This window comes from Cryptomeria japonica, chromosome 6 (genome assembly GCF_030272615.1).
Source record: "Cryptomeria japonica chromosome 6, Sugi_1.0, whole genome shotgun sequence".
NCBI classification, from domain to species: domain Eukaryota; kingdom Viridiplantae; phylum Streptophyta; class Pinopsida; order Cupressales; family Cupressaceae; genus Cryptomeria; species Cryptomeria japonica.
In genome coordinates, this window is record NC_081410.1 from 92,762,155 (window position 1) to 92,779,297 (window position 17,143).

Here is a 17,143-nt window from a genome sequence, read left to right on the forward strand (position 1 = left end):
CTTCCCTAGTTGGTTGCTGGTAGGTTCATCCTAAGTCTATGCTGGTGATGCATTGTTGTAATTTCCAGATTTGATCATAACGGTCTCTATTTGCAAAGTCTTCCAATAAAAGAATTTTGGAAGTCAAGTCGCAGGTACGACTGAAGATTACGAAATTTGTAAAATCTTGTTCTAAGACAAATTTCGAGAGCTTTGCAGGTTTTGAGAGATTGCCAAGAAGATTGGGATCGCTATGATATGAGCAATATAAATCTTGGCTATGCGTTGAAATTCTAAGTGTTTGAAATTTGAATTAATTACCTGCTACTCTTTGGTCATCATATTTCTATATTGGCTGGGCAATATCATGGAGCTTGAGAAATAGAATTTTCAGTTATATTTGCAGCAATTTGAGTGGTATTGCTGGCCATCTATCTGTGCAGACTGGATATGGGAAACTGAGGAGGTCACGGGGCATTTTTTACCATTGAAAGGCGTTTAGGATAACAATGGTGGCTGTCCATTCCTAGCTTGGACGTTGGAACTCCATGGTCAAAGATAACCTGGCTAGGCGTCTTGTGCATTGCTAGGCATAGGAAAAGAGAGCAGTTTGAAGGGATTGTGCAGACCCAAACCAATCACAAAGAGGTGCTGGAAGTATTTTTCTGCTCGACTCTTCATTGCTGAAGATTGGTGTGGAACTTGGTGAGAGTTTGGATACCATTTTTGTGTTGTTATAGCAACTGAGAATGGCTGGAACTCATATACCAGGTCTGAATCAGCATAACAACAGGAGTAAGGTAGGACATGAGGGTCATATTTCACCAATCTGTGCTAGGCAACATCAAGGAGGTCCAACGAGGAGTTAGAATTGTATTTGCCAAGGTCAGATACTTGTGTTTATTCATCCCTGTGTTCAGTCTATAGTTGCTGCAAACTGTAATATTATATAAGGAAATCTGCTGTTATTTTTATCTTTGAAATAAATGGAAATGTTCTTCATTTGTTCTAAGCTCTTGAAAGAATTGTTAAACATGATCTATTTATTAATGCATATCATATGATCCTTTATTTACACAAGTAGTCCAAGACAAATATCTTCAGAAAATACAACTGTAGATGCCATGACAATTATTTGATGAAATACCAAAAACAGAGGAGCCAGAAAATTTAAACAAAACATTAGAACCAGGTTCTTACATTTTCCCTTTCTCTGTTGAGCCTCCTTATTTACCAACTTTTCTCAATTTTCTACTATGTAAAGCATCTCCCTACCCTTTTATGGAAATTCATTGAGATATTTCTTTGAGAAATTCTCAGGGAATTGGATATAGTAGAGACCTATCTGTCCACCATAATCTTTAATCCGTAGTCCTTGAGTAATTTTCTACAACATCCTCCTACCCTAGATGATTACTTCCATCATCGTCTATTAGCTTCTCATATCTTCTTATGAAGATGCCTTCTATTTCCCTTTATTCTATTTGCTGAAGACTAAACAATCATTCAATCAAGCTAAAAAAAATTCATCCATCTCTCATCTGTTAATATCCTTTGATCCGAAGGTTTTCTTGTTTGAGCTCTTTTCCTCTATTCCAGTAGCAAGTAAGCATACAGTTATTATTGGCTTCAATCTAAGTGCATAAAGCACTTATTTAAAAGTTTTTTAAAATATTTGCATACCTGTGCAATCGATTAGTTGCATATTTTGTATGGCATTGCAATTTATTGAAAATAAATTGCATAAAGCTTTTAACCAAAATAGATCACGTGGAAACCAAGCAATCTCTAAACCCCAAAGAAATCTGAATATAGATTTCTTCTAATATTATTGGTCAGTCGAACATAGTAACAGCTATTATGAAACATATATTAGCTCCTATAATAATTCTGTCTCTCAGCTGGCTATTTTCCCTATACCTATGCACCTCGGTATAAAAACTTGAAAGCTGACTTACCTTTCAATTTTTATAAAAAATCTGTAGGCTAGGTTAAGCTAAAATTCTAGGAGAATATCTGTACACAAATTATCCATAAACCAATCAATTTTCTGAGTCTGAAGAACTCAGATCATCATTTTGATTTTAGTAAAAAAACAACTTTTCCACCTGCAACCATGGCATCACTGCATTTACGGTATTTTTCCTCTCGCTTTTTCTTTTCCTGAATATTAAGCCAAAATCAGCACTTCTGGAGCTCATATGTGACTTCCCAACTTTTCAACAAAAATTGCACTTTTGACCCATTTTTGCCATTGTCCACTTCTCACTTTTGTGCTCCCCTTCAAAAGAGTGAACACTTAGGACCCTCTTGTCACTTTTCACATTTCACATTTTTGGCAGTCTGGTCACTCTAGTGTATAGGCATGCTTTGATGCACAAGACAGTGACTTTTTCACTTTTGATGATCTAGTGTATTGGTGTGCTCCAAAATACTAGGATGCCACTTATTTTGCATTTTTGATATTTTTGTCACTCTTTTCTGTCAGTGCAGTCCAACAAATTGATTTGCCAATTGTGACGATTTTGGCACCCCTTTGTATTGGCACACTCCAATACATTGTGAAACCATTTTTTGTATTTTCCACACACCTTTGTATCAACAGGCTCTAATAGTTCACCTTTGCCAATCTTTCAATTTCATGAATTTACAACAATTGCTGCAATTTCAATAAATCCGAATTCATGGAATCAGCCTTGCTCTTCATTAGTCTTGAGACTCTTGACACCTTCATGACCTGATTTGGCAATACATTGATATCTTGACATCTGCAAATTAAGCACTCTACATTTTTCTTTTATTAATACAATTGCATTAGTCGTTTACCAATCCATCAGACTTTAGACTTGCATATTGATGAGCACACAATTATACTGAAAAGGAAGGGGAGTGAACTAGTATAATAGAAATCTTTACTTTTTCAAACTTAATACCATAAGCATATCAATTGCACAACAGCAACAACATAAGATGCAACGATTATGTAACACAGGGAGAACACAAGATTTACATGGAAACCCTTACAGGAGAAAACCACAGCAAATATTGCTTATATAAACTTGTCTTATAAACTTTGTAGGCACCAACCCATAGGAGACACCAACCCCATCTAAATGATTTGTAGGCACCAACCCCCAACCAATCTCTCCTTTAGGAAGCACCAACTTCCAAACTAAGTTCCACTTTGAATGTTGGTTCTTCATCAAACGATGGACATTCACATTCAAATCAACAAGTTCTTCTCTTCAAATCTTACTTATACTCTCTCTCGATAGATCTGCTCACAAATCTTTGTTTACTTTGCTCATAAATCTTCTTTTAATTCTGCTAATAAATCGTCAAAAACTCACAATTTCATTATAATTTGCTTGTGAAATCTTCATAGAACTGCTCATAAAAACTTCCCAAAATCTATTCATTAAGTCACTTTAATTATTCTCTCCAATATGCTTCATTTCTGCTTATACTCTTCTTACAATTATTGATTATACCTTCATATGTCTATTGTTGTCTTTTATATATATTTTATATTCCTTTTTTTTACTCACTATTGATAGATATCTTTTTATATTTTCATATCTAAATGAAGAGATGCATCCCTTAGAAAGGGTGATGTCCTTCCAAATGGACATGACTCTTTATAGACCTTGATTGCTGCCTTAATCATAACTGCAATCCCTGCATATTAATTGTTATCTCTACTTGGCAATAATCGCTGCCCTTTCATTTTCTTTTAATCATGATTACTGCCTTCTATAGATCCTTAATTGCTGCTTCTGCATTTTCAAACATAATAGATGCCTGTAAATTTTGTCTTTTTTTATTTTTGTTTTATTCTTCTTTTGTCCATAACGACCACTGCCATTTACAAACTCCTTGGATATTAATTGTTGAATAACTTAATCCTTGCCCTTTCTTCTTTTTTTCTGTGTTACTCTTATTTTGTCTTATGTCTTATGTAGTTTTCTTTTGATCGCTGTTCTTTGTTAATTTGTCTTTGCTTTATTGCTGCCCATTAACATATCTTTGTTTATTTATATTAAAAATAAATGTTATTGTCTATTAACATGTAACCATTCCTCCTCCTCCTCCTCCTCTGCAACTTTAAAACATAACCTAAAAGCCACAAGACCACATGCACCAACGAAACAAAAGATCCAACAATTTAAAGAAGTGTCTCAACATCTCAGAAATCACACAAACAAACCGAATGAAGAAAAACAAAATCCCACTGGCCTGATATAGCAAGATGCAAAAACTTGGTCTTAACATCTTAACTCAGCATATCAGAACATGAGAGGCAGAAAAATAAAAGATGGGATCCCACAATCATAATACCTGATATCCTGATAAACAAATAGATAAAAGCCAAAACGGAAATCCCACAAATTGAAATATATTAAACCAATCAGTATAATTATGTTTTAGTCATGGACTGCAACTAAATCTGTATCATTCCGCCACACAGATTTGTATGGTAGGGTTGTGTTGTGACCTTTTCACACATCGCCCCATTGCTAACGGGAACCCCCTCTTTGCCAGCTTCCTGTGTTGTTAGGTTAGGGTTTTGGCTGCTTAGTGGGCAATTTTGCGTTTCCCGTGCCCGAGTCTCGGAGTTTTGATCATGCCTAGTGCCGTCTAGGGTTTTTGAAGTGTTAGGATCAAGTTGCAAAAGATGATATTTTTAATTGATCCTAAGTTTTTCTAAGTGTTAGACCTATTGAACATTAACGTGTTTTTAAACACGCGCATCGAGTGATATTAAAGTGCTAAGATATTCACAGACCTTTTGGAGTTGTTTTCTCGCTCCTAAGGTAATATTTAAGTTGGTTTCGCACTTTATTCCAATATTTTCCTCGCGTTTCGCTCATATTTTTTGGAAAATTAGTATAAGTCCAGTCAAATTTAAAGTCGCTAAGTGATTTTGAGTGGTTAAAATGATAAAATCCTAAGGGAAATTCATATTCAAAGGGTTAAAGGGTCAAAATCCATGCTAGAGGTGATTTTCCCCTCACATTCCAGACTATCCAACCCATTCCCCCACTCAAAATCCATACTACACATGGGTTTCCCCTAGAATCCATACTGGCCACTAATTTCCCCCACTGATTATCCACACCTGGGTCGAATTTCCCCTGGAGATGCTAAAATTTGGCGCTGTGTCAGGATTTATCCAGACTGCCATCGAATTTCCCCTGGGAGTGCGGACTAGAGTGCAAGGATAATTCCATGCCTGGGTCGATTTTCCACCAGGATTTTTGTGACAACTAAGTGAGGATTTTTGTCCGGATTTTTATCCAGACAGGGATCAATTTTCCCCTGAGCATTTTTGTAAGGATTTTTGTCCAAATTTTTATCCAGACAGGGATCGATTTTCCACTGGGAACATTATGAAGAGTTTTGAGTCCGGATTTTTGTCCAGACTGAGGCCGATTTTCCACCAGGGAGGTATTTTTCCAAATTAAGTGAGTTTTGAGTGTGGATTTTTGTCCAGACACACATCAGATTTCCCCTGGGGGTGATTTTTGCAAAATGAGTGCATTTTTGTCTGGATTTTTGTCCAAACTCACATCAATTTTCCCCTAGGAGGGTTTTTGCATGCATTTTGATGAAATTGAGCATGGATTTTTATCCAAGCATGGGTCGAATTTCCCCTATGGGGCGAATTTTGACACTTACGTGATTTTTGAAGGGATTTTTTAATCCCAACCTATAGCGATTTTCCCCTGGAGGCTTTATTTTGGATTTAAATTGGAATATTTTAATAAAAAAGCCCCATTTTGATTGCTTTTAAATAATTATTAAATGATTATTTAAAATTTAAAAGCAAATTTAATAACTTCTAATAATTATTAAATGTTTGAACCTTTTAGAAGCAAGTTAGGGTTTCACCAAGCAAGTATTTATACAAGTGTTTTTTATCCCACATTGCTTGTGTGGTGAAAGTTGGAGGTGAAAGCAAGTATATGAGAGGAACTTCAGCATTATTTTATTATTATTTCTGCCAGGTGTCTCCATGAAAGCAATTTTTCTCCAAGTTGGGCGAATTTTTTTAGCAAGGCATTTTTGTGAAGCGTGGGATTGAGGATTTATTTTCCTCCATTTTTTCCAGCTTGCTGACTTATTCCTCCTTGGCTGCCATTAAAGACCAATTTCAGATTTTCAATTTTTGCTAAGTTTGGCAATTTTTTTCCAAATTTAGCAATTTTTGGTGAAAGTTGGCAAATTCATGATTGGAGACTTGGGCGATTTTTCCTCCACCATTTTTGCTGTTGTTCAGACCTTCATTGCTACAGATTGCTGCCATTAACAACAATTTTCAGAATTTTGAAAATTTCGATTTTTTGCTAAGGCAAATTTTTGTGTTTGGGGTTTCTAACCCCAACTTGGGCGATTTTTCCAGATTGCTGCCATCCTTCATTGCTGCAGATCAAAGCTGCCATTGACATCAAATTTTCAAAATTCCATTTTGGCGCTAGACTTGGGGAAAATTCAATTTTGCTTGGGAGGTGTTTTGGTGCCATGTTTTGATGATTTTCATGCATGTTTGTTGGCTACCATCACTTCCAACCTGCTGATTCGCTTCAAATCTAAGGTTTGCCTCAGATTTTGACCTCCATTAATAGCTGCCATTAATTTTCAGATTTAAGTTTTTATTGCCCAGCCAATTCCAACTTAAACATTTAGCATTCAGAGGTGTTTTATGGAGTTTTCTGTGCATTTTTTAGACCATTTTATCACTGTTGCAAGTCTGAAACTCCATTGTTAGGCGGTTGTCCTCAGAAATTTTCATTTCCAGCCACCTAACCAATTTTGGCGAATTTGCTTGGGGCTGTTTCCTTAGCAAATTTTCATCATTTTTAGGGATTTAAACCACTTTGCAAGGTGCTGGTAAGTCTGAAGTGTTCAATTTTCAGACTTGTCCTCATAAAACTAAATTTTTACCAGCCATACTTACATTCCAGAAAATGATTGTTTTCATCAATAAAACTGATTTTTATTGATTTTATGCACATTTTGAAGATTACAACATGTTTTTGAAAGTCTGATTTTTGAGGTCGTCTTCAAAATTTTGACCTCCATTGTTGACTGTGGAAGGTGTCTTCAGACATTCATTGTGTGAAAACACAACATTTCACACCTTTCCTAAGTCATCATCAATCCAGTATACTCCTTTGCATTCTTTGCTTGCATATTTTCTAAGCATAAGGAGGTATAAATGAATTTTATGGAAGGCTTCCATGCCTTAGTGTTGTCACACATTGAACGTAATTGCTAAAATTTACTAAGTGTATGGATTATTTTCCTGACTCCATGCTCTGAACTAGCTAAATCTTTAGAAAGTCGGGAATTTTATTACAAGTGTTTATTTTTATCCTAGGACTAACTTCCAGCTTCATACAGGTGCGATGTCAAAATCAGGATACAAGGAAAGGAAAGAGTTGTTGAAGACGTTGGAGACTGGATTTTATCCAGAGTTCAAGATTTCATCCAGATGGAAGGAGATCAGTGATACAAACATGCATTTCCTAGACTTCGACCAGATGCAGCGTCGGATGTTCGGATCCAGAGATCAGGTTCCTTCTCCAGCATATGCAAATATTATGAAGAGTGGCATTTTCCATGCCGCTGGGTTTCCACAATCCATACAGTGCAGTGAGTTGATCCTGGAGTGTGCACAATGTTACGATCCACTCACAAGAATGATCAAGAGTCCCAAGGGTGTTGTCATCGCCTACCTTGTTGAGGATGCCATTGCTGAGGTATTCGGAATTTCACGCAGTACAGACATGAAGGATGTGACCAAGGAAGATTATGCAGACAGATACACGAAGAAGATGGGTGTATGCAAGAGTTTAATTAATAAAGAATGGATGATTGAACCTAGGAATCATCATTCCAAGGCTCCCAAGACACTTATGTGCGTAGATTTTAAGGAGGAATATAGTGATTTGATATTCCTACTCAACAGAGTGATGGGAATGCCGCAGGGAGCAATATTTCATGGATGGATGTTCTACTTCATCCAGGATTGTCTTAGAGGAACACTAGTGAATTGGTCCAAGATCATAAGCGACAATCTGGATTTCCAACTGGGGAATGTAGAGCAGTCCAAGTCATTCGCCATGACTTCCTACCTGGTGTATCTGCTTGCACGATTTGTTTCATACAAAGGATTAATATGCAAAGGTGAAGTCAGGAATGGGCAAGGACAGTTTAAGAGTTATGAATGCTACCCCCAGCTGAGCAGGCACAGAATTGAAGACTACAAGAGAGTGAATGATGCATTCACTATGTACATCACACGAATGCTGCAGGGCGGAATCCACAGAAGATTGTCCAAGGAGGCAACAGAGTTAATAGAAAAATATGGATCGTGGTATATACAGTTTCCCACTTTCAAATACCTCAAGATTCATGGGTTTCAATCTGAACCCTACAGACTTCCTAGGTATCCGACTAACAGAATGATATTGTTGGAAGTGGTAAGACAGCTTCTAGAGTTCGATGTTATCCAGAGAGAGAAGCACAGAACAGGAATGACATTCCCTATTTCAATTGGGAAGACGTCAGAGGTCTGCCAATCCGCCATAGCTGCCAGCACTGCAGGTGAGGAGATTGCATTCTACAGATTTGCTACCTACAAGAAAAGAGAAAGATTTGATCCAGACAAGAAGGTCGGAAGGATCAGAGGAGAGAAGTTCACTCATAAAGTTGACATAGAGGATTATTGGGCTAACTTAATGGACGAACAAGCAGTGAAGAGAAGAATGTGGTCCAGAATGTCAGTGGATTTCATGAGGAAGTGTGGACTTTTCCTCATCCCTGATCAGGTATTAGATGATAGAGATCATACACACCCACATTATGAGAATGAAATGAAGAAGGCAATCCTATTGCCAAATTGGTCAGAGTCAGAAGAGATTGACCTGAATGTACTAATGAGAGAAGTCTTGAATTTCTCCCGCACATGGGTAGATATGCAGATGAACAGATTAGTTGACATGGGTGTTCCCTTCACTTATGAAAGGATGAAGCCGGAAGAGTCTACTTCCGAGGATGATCAGAGGACTGTCAGTGAGGTCAGGATTCATGCAGACGAAGAGAGTCAAGCTCCCAAGAGAAGGAAGAACATGCCTGGACAAGTCAAGGCTAGAGGAAAGAAGATTGAGGAAGTGAAGAAGAAACAGAAGACTATCATTCCTCCACTTATCATTCCTTCACCCCCTCCCAGTGTCTCATCAATCGAAGTGATTGAAGTAACAGAACAGAATAAGGAGACTCGGCAGTGTTCCAACACAATGATAGTAAGGATAATCCTGATGATAATGAGGATGTTATCTCAGCATTGAAAGGACTGGATCGAGAAGTATGTCTTGATGATGGTATGGAAATGGCCGCTATTCCTGAATGGCTGAGGAGAAGCATGGAAAAAAGTAAATAAATGATATAGGTACAGCCTATTGATGATATTGATGACTACCTAGATAGGAGTGCTAAGAAGGAGCCCAAGAGAGCAGAAATTTTGTCGCACATAGCTAGAGATGAGACAGGAATGCGAATTGCGCAGATTGCTGTTCCTAGAGCCGGCGTGACAGCGAACACTACTACTCCCATGGATTTCCAGATCACTTCAGTTGCCCTTGGTCGTCCATCCACAAGGCAAGAATTTCAGGAGATTGGTGACAACCTCCAAGCAATCAATGCAAAGTTAGACACAGCGATTGCGGAGAATGAAAGGTACAAAGAAGAAAATATTAGACTCAGAGAGTATATTACAGGGACAAGGCGTGGAGATCCCACCCTTATTTCCCCTATTGCAGTTGACCATGGAATACATTCACACTGCGAGGTAGCGAGAGGTGCACACTCAGAGGTGGAAAAATGGATTGAAAGCACAAGGAAGCAGGCAGATGATTTCCTTACTCAGTTTGTCCAAGTATATGATAAGACAACAACGCTTGTATTCAGAATCCAGTATTTGGAGGGAGTTTGGAAAGAATTAAGGCCTATCCAAGAGAAGGCTATTCCACGCCTCCTGGCATTGAAGAAGGTTCCTAATTCCACCTTGGTCAGCGAGAACATTGTGCACAGTGGAGACATATATAATTTCCATGGCTGGTATTGTGCATTAGCCTTGAAGAAATCAGCTTATGAGAACGCCCAATCGAGTTGTATGGAGATGGAAGGATTAATTCAGGACATTCAGATGAAGATCCTTGCCTCGATTGAGGAATTATTGGGTGTTGATGTTAGTGATGCTAGTGGTTTACACTTAGCCGAATTAAGAGACAAAATAAAATTTATGTATTTTTGGCAGTTGGACTCTTTGCAGAAGAGTTAGATTGATGACTTGGTCTCTTTGTTGATTCATGTTCATAATTCGCAGAAGCTTATGCCTGAATGGGAGAACACTTTGAATGCTTGCTCGGATTCAATGGATGACTTTGAATGCTTGCTCGGATTCATTGGATGTGATTGATTTACAGCAGGATACCTTGCCTAGCATTTCCACAGAGGAGTTAGATTCAGTATTGGCTAGATTCTTGGAGTATGCTAGGAGAGAGAGATGCAGGAAGGAATCTTCTAGAAGATTCCCTATATGATGACTAGGTATCTTTTCATTGGGCCATATGTTGGTGGCACCATTTTTGATGTAACCCTAATTAGGGCAATTCTAGGGTTTTGTTGGCATGATCTCGGCCATTGATCTTAGATCAATCTGGGCCATCCATTTTGTAAGAGACTCTATATATGCCCCTTTGTCTCTCATTTGTAAGAGAGAGTTTTTGTAGAATTGTTGGTATATGCTACAACTATTTCAATCCTAATCATTGTTCAAGTGTTGGTGATTTTGCTCTTCAAATGTTGTCTTTGCATTCATGGTTCTCAATTCCTCCAAGTTAGATTAGAATTTAGATTAGAATTTATTTTCATGTATGTTAGATTGAGTGGAAGATTTGTTGAGTATATTTGTGTGGAATCCTTAATCCATACCACTAGCCTCTTTCCGCTAGTAAGTGCGCCTTGTGTGGTCAACTGGAGTTTGAGTAAGCATAACTTCAACTACTATGCGTCCGTTGACAAGCATCAACTTGGATGGTGTCTTCGTTTGATGGTAATAGTTTGAAAATCATTAAGTATACCTTAGATGATTGCACTAAGCTTGTGTCAATACCTGATTGTGAAACCTTGCCTAGTTTGATTCCACTAGATCCATTCATCATTTCCTATATTCCTAGTCTTAGAATAGATTTCCTGAACCCTATTCTTTTTCCCCCTTTTTTAGTAAGAAGTAAATCCAGAGCCTTATTGATAAATCTTAAGTTGTCAGCACACCTATTCCACATCATTCATGATAATCCAAACATTTGTGTAAGTCCCCAAAGTGAAACACAGCAATTCACATCAACCACTGAACTTACCCACTCGTCAAGACCTGACATGTAGAAACCTTGGAATCATTTTAGTTGATCTCATTCTTAGCATCTGAGGTGATTTTGTTCAAGAGAGGGTAAATTACCTTGGTACTTTATTCTGAAATGTTTTGTGCATAAAAAACACATCAACAGGTTGGATCACTGATTAAAGAGAATAACATCAGTTAAGGTCTTTGCCAGTTCCATTAACCTAAAGTGACATTAGATTCATAATTTTTCAAATAAATTTGTACAGTTTGACCAAGTGTCAATCTTTATAAAGAGGCATACAAAAATCTTCCAAAAGATGAGAAAAGAACAATGCTTACAAATTATTGAGTAACATGTTCATAAAAGAGCCCATATTCCCCTAAGACATATTGAATGCCATTTATATTCAAAATATCCCAGAATTTGTTATCAAATGCAGAACCTACAAAGGTTCAAAATGACCTTTTACAGTTCCAGAAAAGGTAAAATGTAAAAAAGTATAATACTCATAAAATTTTATGAGCTGAGGACTAGTCATATTAAAAACCTGACTTGTTTAACATAAAATGACAAAGACGCTATACCAACATTTAAGAGTTATAGAATAATTTATAAATTTGAGGCATTACCAATAAATAACATAAATATAAGAGGCGCACTAAAAACTGGGCATTAAAAGTACTCATTTTCTGTTTTTTTAAAATAACACACCATATATCCTATTAATGAACACTGCAGTTACATCAAAAAGTGGCACCATCCTGTTGGATCATATCAACGTAGAACTCCTCTTTCAACAAGAAATAGAGATACCACTTTGGCCCTTTAAGACCCTAGAGAAAGTTAGAGTTCATAAGATGAGACTGAGCATTGGGGTTTGCACAATACGCCAAAACGCGGAAACAATAAAACATGTATTTTGGTGTTGCAGCGGTACAATAGCAATGATTATGACACAGGACTCGTAAAAATATTCAATCCTCTTTAACAAGTAACCATAGTTATGTCAGTATACTTTATGAAGATTAGCCAGCATGAGAGTGAGATTTGATATACAATTTTTGCGTTGGGATCCTCTTGTGAGAAGCAAGATAATGTAATGTCCCCTTTTGGGAGGACACTAAATCTTGCCCACTATACTTGTAGAATTATTGAAGGCTGTGCATTTCCAGTATGCTGTGGTAATTTGGACAGATTCAATTCGATGTTGTTTCCCTCTATGAAACTGAACACTGCTATCTTGGATGAGTGCTATCGCTGAATGGTTTGATCTGTATTTGATTTCTGAAGGATCTTTGCTCTCATAGGAGAATTGATGTTAATTGTATTCATAAGTCCCCTTCAATGCTTGGAATGAATTCTCCTTTCTACTTTATTGGTGGAAGGGTAACCACCTTTCATAAGAATTGAGTCACCTCTTTTCATTGTTTCCCTTGAGAATAATATATTATTCCTTAAATTGATCTCTGCTCTTTTATCTTCTCAAATGAGAACTTCTCCCCTTCATATCCTCCAATGTGAGGGAGAGTCACACCTCTTCATAATGGTCACAACCTTTCACAATTACCACCATTTGAAAGGGTCACAACCTTCATCATTGCTACCCCTTTGGAAGAGTCACTTCCTTATCTTCTTCCCATTAATGCTTCCTTAATTCCTTTGCTCCCTCCTTTCTTCCTTCACTCTTTTCTCCCCAAATGAAGTTCTCTTCTCTCCCTTTTATATCTCATGTTTGGTGGAGTCACAATCTTTCATTTCATGCCTTTCGACATTCATTAAACTTAACTAAATTTTAATTATATTTCATTTTATATTTATTCTTTTTTATTTTAATTTATTATTATATTTATTAATAAATCCTATTTCAACAAGGGGACATTACAAATAACCTCTAATGACAATTTCAAGTGATCAGATGCCAAAGTTGGCAGCTTTTAAAGCTAACTGAAGCACTAAAATTGAATTGGAATGGAAAATAATACCAAAGGCATTGATTTACTTGAGACTGGTGCTAAGGCAAGATGTTGATCTTAAAATTCTTAATGGACCGCTGCCATACTGTTTCCTGGATTTTAAAATATTTACTTGCACTCCTCATAGTGGGGTATGGTGGATTAGGTTGTTTCAGAATACTTAATGAAGCGTTGTTTCTACCAGTATCCTCAGTAAATGCCATGCTTTTTGAAATATTGTTAGCCTTTGCAACTAGCAAAAGAAATTTGATGTTCTACATTTTGATAGCTTAATACTAGCAGAGGTCATGCTAGACACTGAAAGATCATTGCTTAAGTATGGTGTTCATTCTTCAAGAACAATTGGTTGGAACAGCAACTCGGAGCATTGTAAAGTATAGCCATAATTCATTCTTGATACTGACAATAGATATTAAACAAATTCTGTAGACTCTGACAGATAAGTGACGAGACTTTTGAGTACAGTTTAGCACACAGAATGTATAGTTGTTTTCTAACACTCCAAAAGCCTGTTATGGTATTATCGAATGTTATTTCCATTACAAATGAATCTATGTACAATCAAATGTTTGTACAAACCATTGATAATAATTCACCCTAAATGGTATTCAGTATACATAATTTTTCATGCATGATACTATAAATCTCTAAAAGATTGTCTCTCTGTTTTTCTGCTTTGCTCATTCTCACACACACGTATGTGATTCCCTGTGCATATTTAATAGTATTACTATAAACAAATACATGTTTACTAGTCATTTCAACTGTATACAGTGAAAGATAATCTCTTTTTTTCTCACTCAAAAACCATATATGTATGCATGTTTGTAAATATGTAAAATATTACATATAAATATACTATCTTGGATACATAATTGGTTCCAAGAGCGAAGCATGTATATTTTACTAGTTAGGTAGAGAGATAGCAGGGTATATTAAAGCTGATGTATGTGGATGATATATTATAATATGATAAATGGAAAGAAAATGAGTAAAAGCAACACTTCAAATAAGCACATGCCATCACAAGAATAAATGTTCTGAAACTAAGATTAACTCGACTATCCTATTAATGCAAAAATTATCTCTTAGAATTGAAAACATATAAAGTTCCTGCGAAGAGAATAGTAGCATTCACAAACCTGAGATTGGTATAAGATGCAAATCTCCTAAATGTAAATCTTGACATTCATGGGCTTTCCCATAAGCATCTGGAACTTTTTGAGAAATATTAGATAGTGCATCAAACATGCCTCCGCTCCCCCAATTACCAGAATTGTCAACACAACTGCAGCAAATACAACAGCAATTAAAACCTCATTACTGAAATTTTGACTCAAACTTGACTATTATTTCTTCAATTCCACCAGCTGACAAAGATAAGTGAGTGAACATGTTTCTTTAAAATTCATCAATTTATCACATCTCTTATTCTGCAAACAAGTATTTTTATTTTTGGACTTTTAGTACAATTGTTTCCAAAAAAAATCTTTTTGATATATTAGATTAAATTGTCTACTGCAAATTAATATTTGGAAAATAATCCTGAAAGGGATGACACCATAGATTGAAGATTTCTTCACCAAAAATTCATTGAAGGATGTTGCTATTGATCAAATGACATATATTAGCAAAACAAATTCTGAAGTATGGTAATAGGCTGCATATGATATGCTAACAGAACTGTACAAGTAAGTGGCCAACTGAACAAGCAGTCTGGTAAGAGAGAGTAGCTAGAAGTACAATTAAATGTGCTTAGTCTAATGAAAACTTAATTTTATGAAGTTATTCATTTACATTAAAACTATGTTCATAGAGTAGTAGTTGAGACTACCAAAAAAAGCAGGAATGGTAAAGGGAAAGGCTCGAATTACCCTGAAAATCCTACAGAAAAAAAGAAAGGGGCAAGAGTGTAGGTATCCCGAAAAGCGAAAAAGTATAAAACCTATAAAAGGTCAAAAGTAAACCTTAATATAAGGATTGGCGAATTTGCTATAATCATTGATTTTCTAATTAATAATCACAGAGTCAGGCAAACTGTCAATATGGTAATACAATGATACTCATACTACATTATAGTAGGACAGAACAATTCAAAAACAAACGCTTTAAAAATGTTTATCGGATTATGTACCATAGATTATTTAGTAGTGTGCTTTTAGTTTTCTTCAATTGTTCTTTCATTTTCAAAATAAGAGGCAAATATTGATGGTAAAAAGTTTGGAGGACGTGGTGATGGCATTACCAGTTTGTCCCTTACAAGAACTCTTGGGGATTTTTCTCCCACAACCCACCATTGCTGTCACTTGGGGGACATGTTCCCATGGTACATAGAACTGATATATAAGTGAAATAGAATGCGTTTAATATGATGAAAAGCACTTTTATGAAGTTAATGATGTACAATAAAAGTACACTCCACTAAGTTTCCTTGTGGGGCAATATGGAAACAGGTGGACAAGGAGATGGCTGGAATCATGCTGAAAATCCTAAAACCATGGCAAACTATAAGGGAGCAACTGTGTGTGTGTACTTGTGTGTGTGCGTGTGTGCGTGGGTGTGGTTGTGTGTATGTGTTTGTCTCTATGTTTGGGTGGGTGTGTGTGTGTCTATGTGTGCACGTGTGAGTGGGTGTGTATGTGTGTGTCGGTGTGTATGTGTGTGGGTGTGTGTGGGTGCGTAGTGTGTGTGGGTGTGTGCGTGTGTGTGTATGTGTGCGCGTGTGTACGTTTGTGCGTGGCATGTGTGCATGTGTTTATGTGTGCGTGTGTGTGCGTGTGTGTGCGTGTGTGCACATGCGTGCGTGCGTGTGTGTGTGCGTGCGTGTGTGCACATGCGTGCGTGCGTGCGTCAAATATTTTCATTAGGGTTAGTAATCACACAAGCACAAATATATCATAAATCATTAGATAGGTCTAACCACAATAGAGTTTGAATGAAGGAAAGGGTATGATCGGCTTGAAGCAATCTTCACACTAGGCCCACGAGAAGACACTCACTCTCTTGGCTCAAAGTGGTAGGAACATTGGACATCCAACATGAAGTGGTCTACCTAGCGGAATGCTTGTATCTGCGCCCTCTATCCATGTTTCCTTATTCATCCTCTTTTGATTGAGAGCATGAACAATTCAATAAGACTTCCCCTAACAACCCATTTGCATTATGGAGCCCTTTGGGAGATCATACAAGGCACCTTGAGTTGTTCCATCAAGCCCAAGAGCATGGAATGACACTCACCATTCAGCCTCCCAACCCCACTTCGGGTGTCTCTACTTGAATGGATTCCTAGATACTTGCATCCCTCATATGTACAATCTCCCTCCATAATAGGATGGCTAGTCAGTAAAAGAATTAAATAGTCTTTAATACATACAATTTATTATGCATAAGCAACATATAATTATTTATTAGCAACAAAATATAATTTCTACATATTATCAAGTGGTAGACAAGTTGACAAATCCGTGAGAACATAATTCTATGCATAGAAGCATTAATTGTTTGGAGAATTAACCAGCGAACCAAAAGTATAAGATTTTTTGAAAAAAATCGAGAAAAAAACGGATTTATTGAAAAAGTAAAATATTAAAGAAAAACAATCAAACTCCCATTGATAACATCAATGGTACCCAAGATACGCTAAGTGTAATGTCCCCACTTTGAAATAGAATTTAATAATAAATAATAATAATAATAAAATTAAAATATTAAAAATTAAAATTAAAATATAAAAGAATATAATTAAATATAATTAAAATTTAATTAAGTTAATGAATGGTC

The 17,143-nt window shown here is 36.6% G+C and overlaps 1 protein-coding gene across 4 annotated transcripts in view; it reads right to left on the reverse strand.

Moving 5' to 3' along the window:
* Positions 1 to 17,143, reverse strand: part of LOC131039686 (probable helicase CHR10) — a 153,993-nt gene that overhangs the window by 22,128 nt on the left and 114,722 nt on the right. For all 4 annotated transcript variants that reach the window (XM_057972481.2, XM_057972480.2, XM_057972483.2 and 1 more), the window contains one exon: positions 14,506 to 14,651. In XM_057972481.2, coding sequence (XP_057828464.2) covers positions 14,506 to 14,651 — 146 coding nt within the window. The remainder of the gene's footprint in view (positions 1 to 14,505; positions 14,652 to 17,143) is intronic.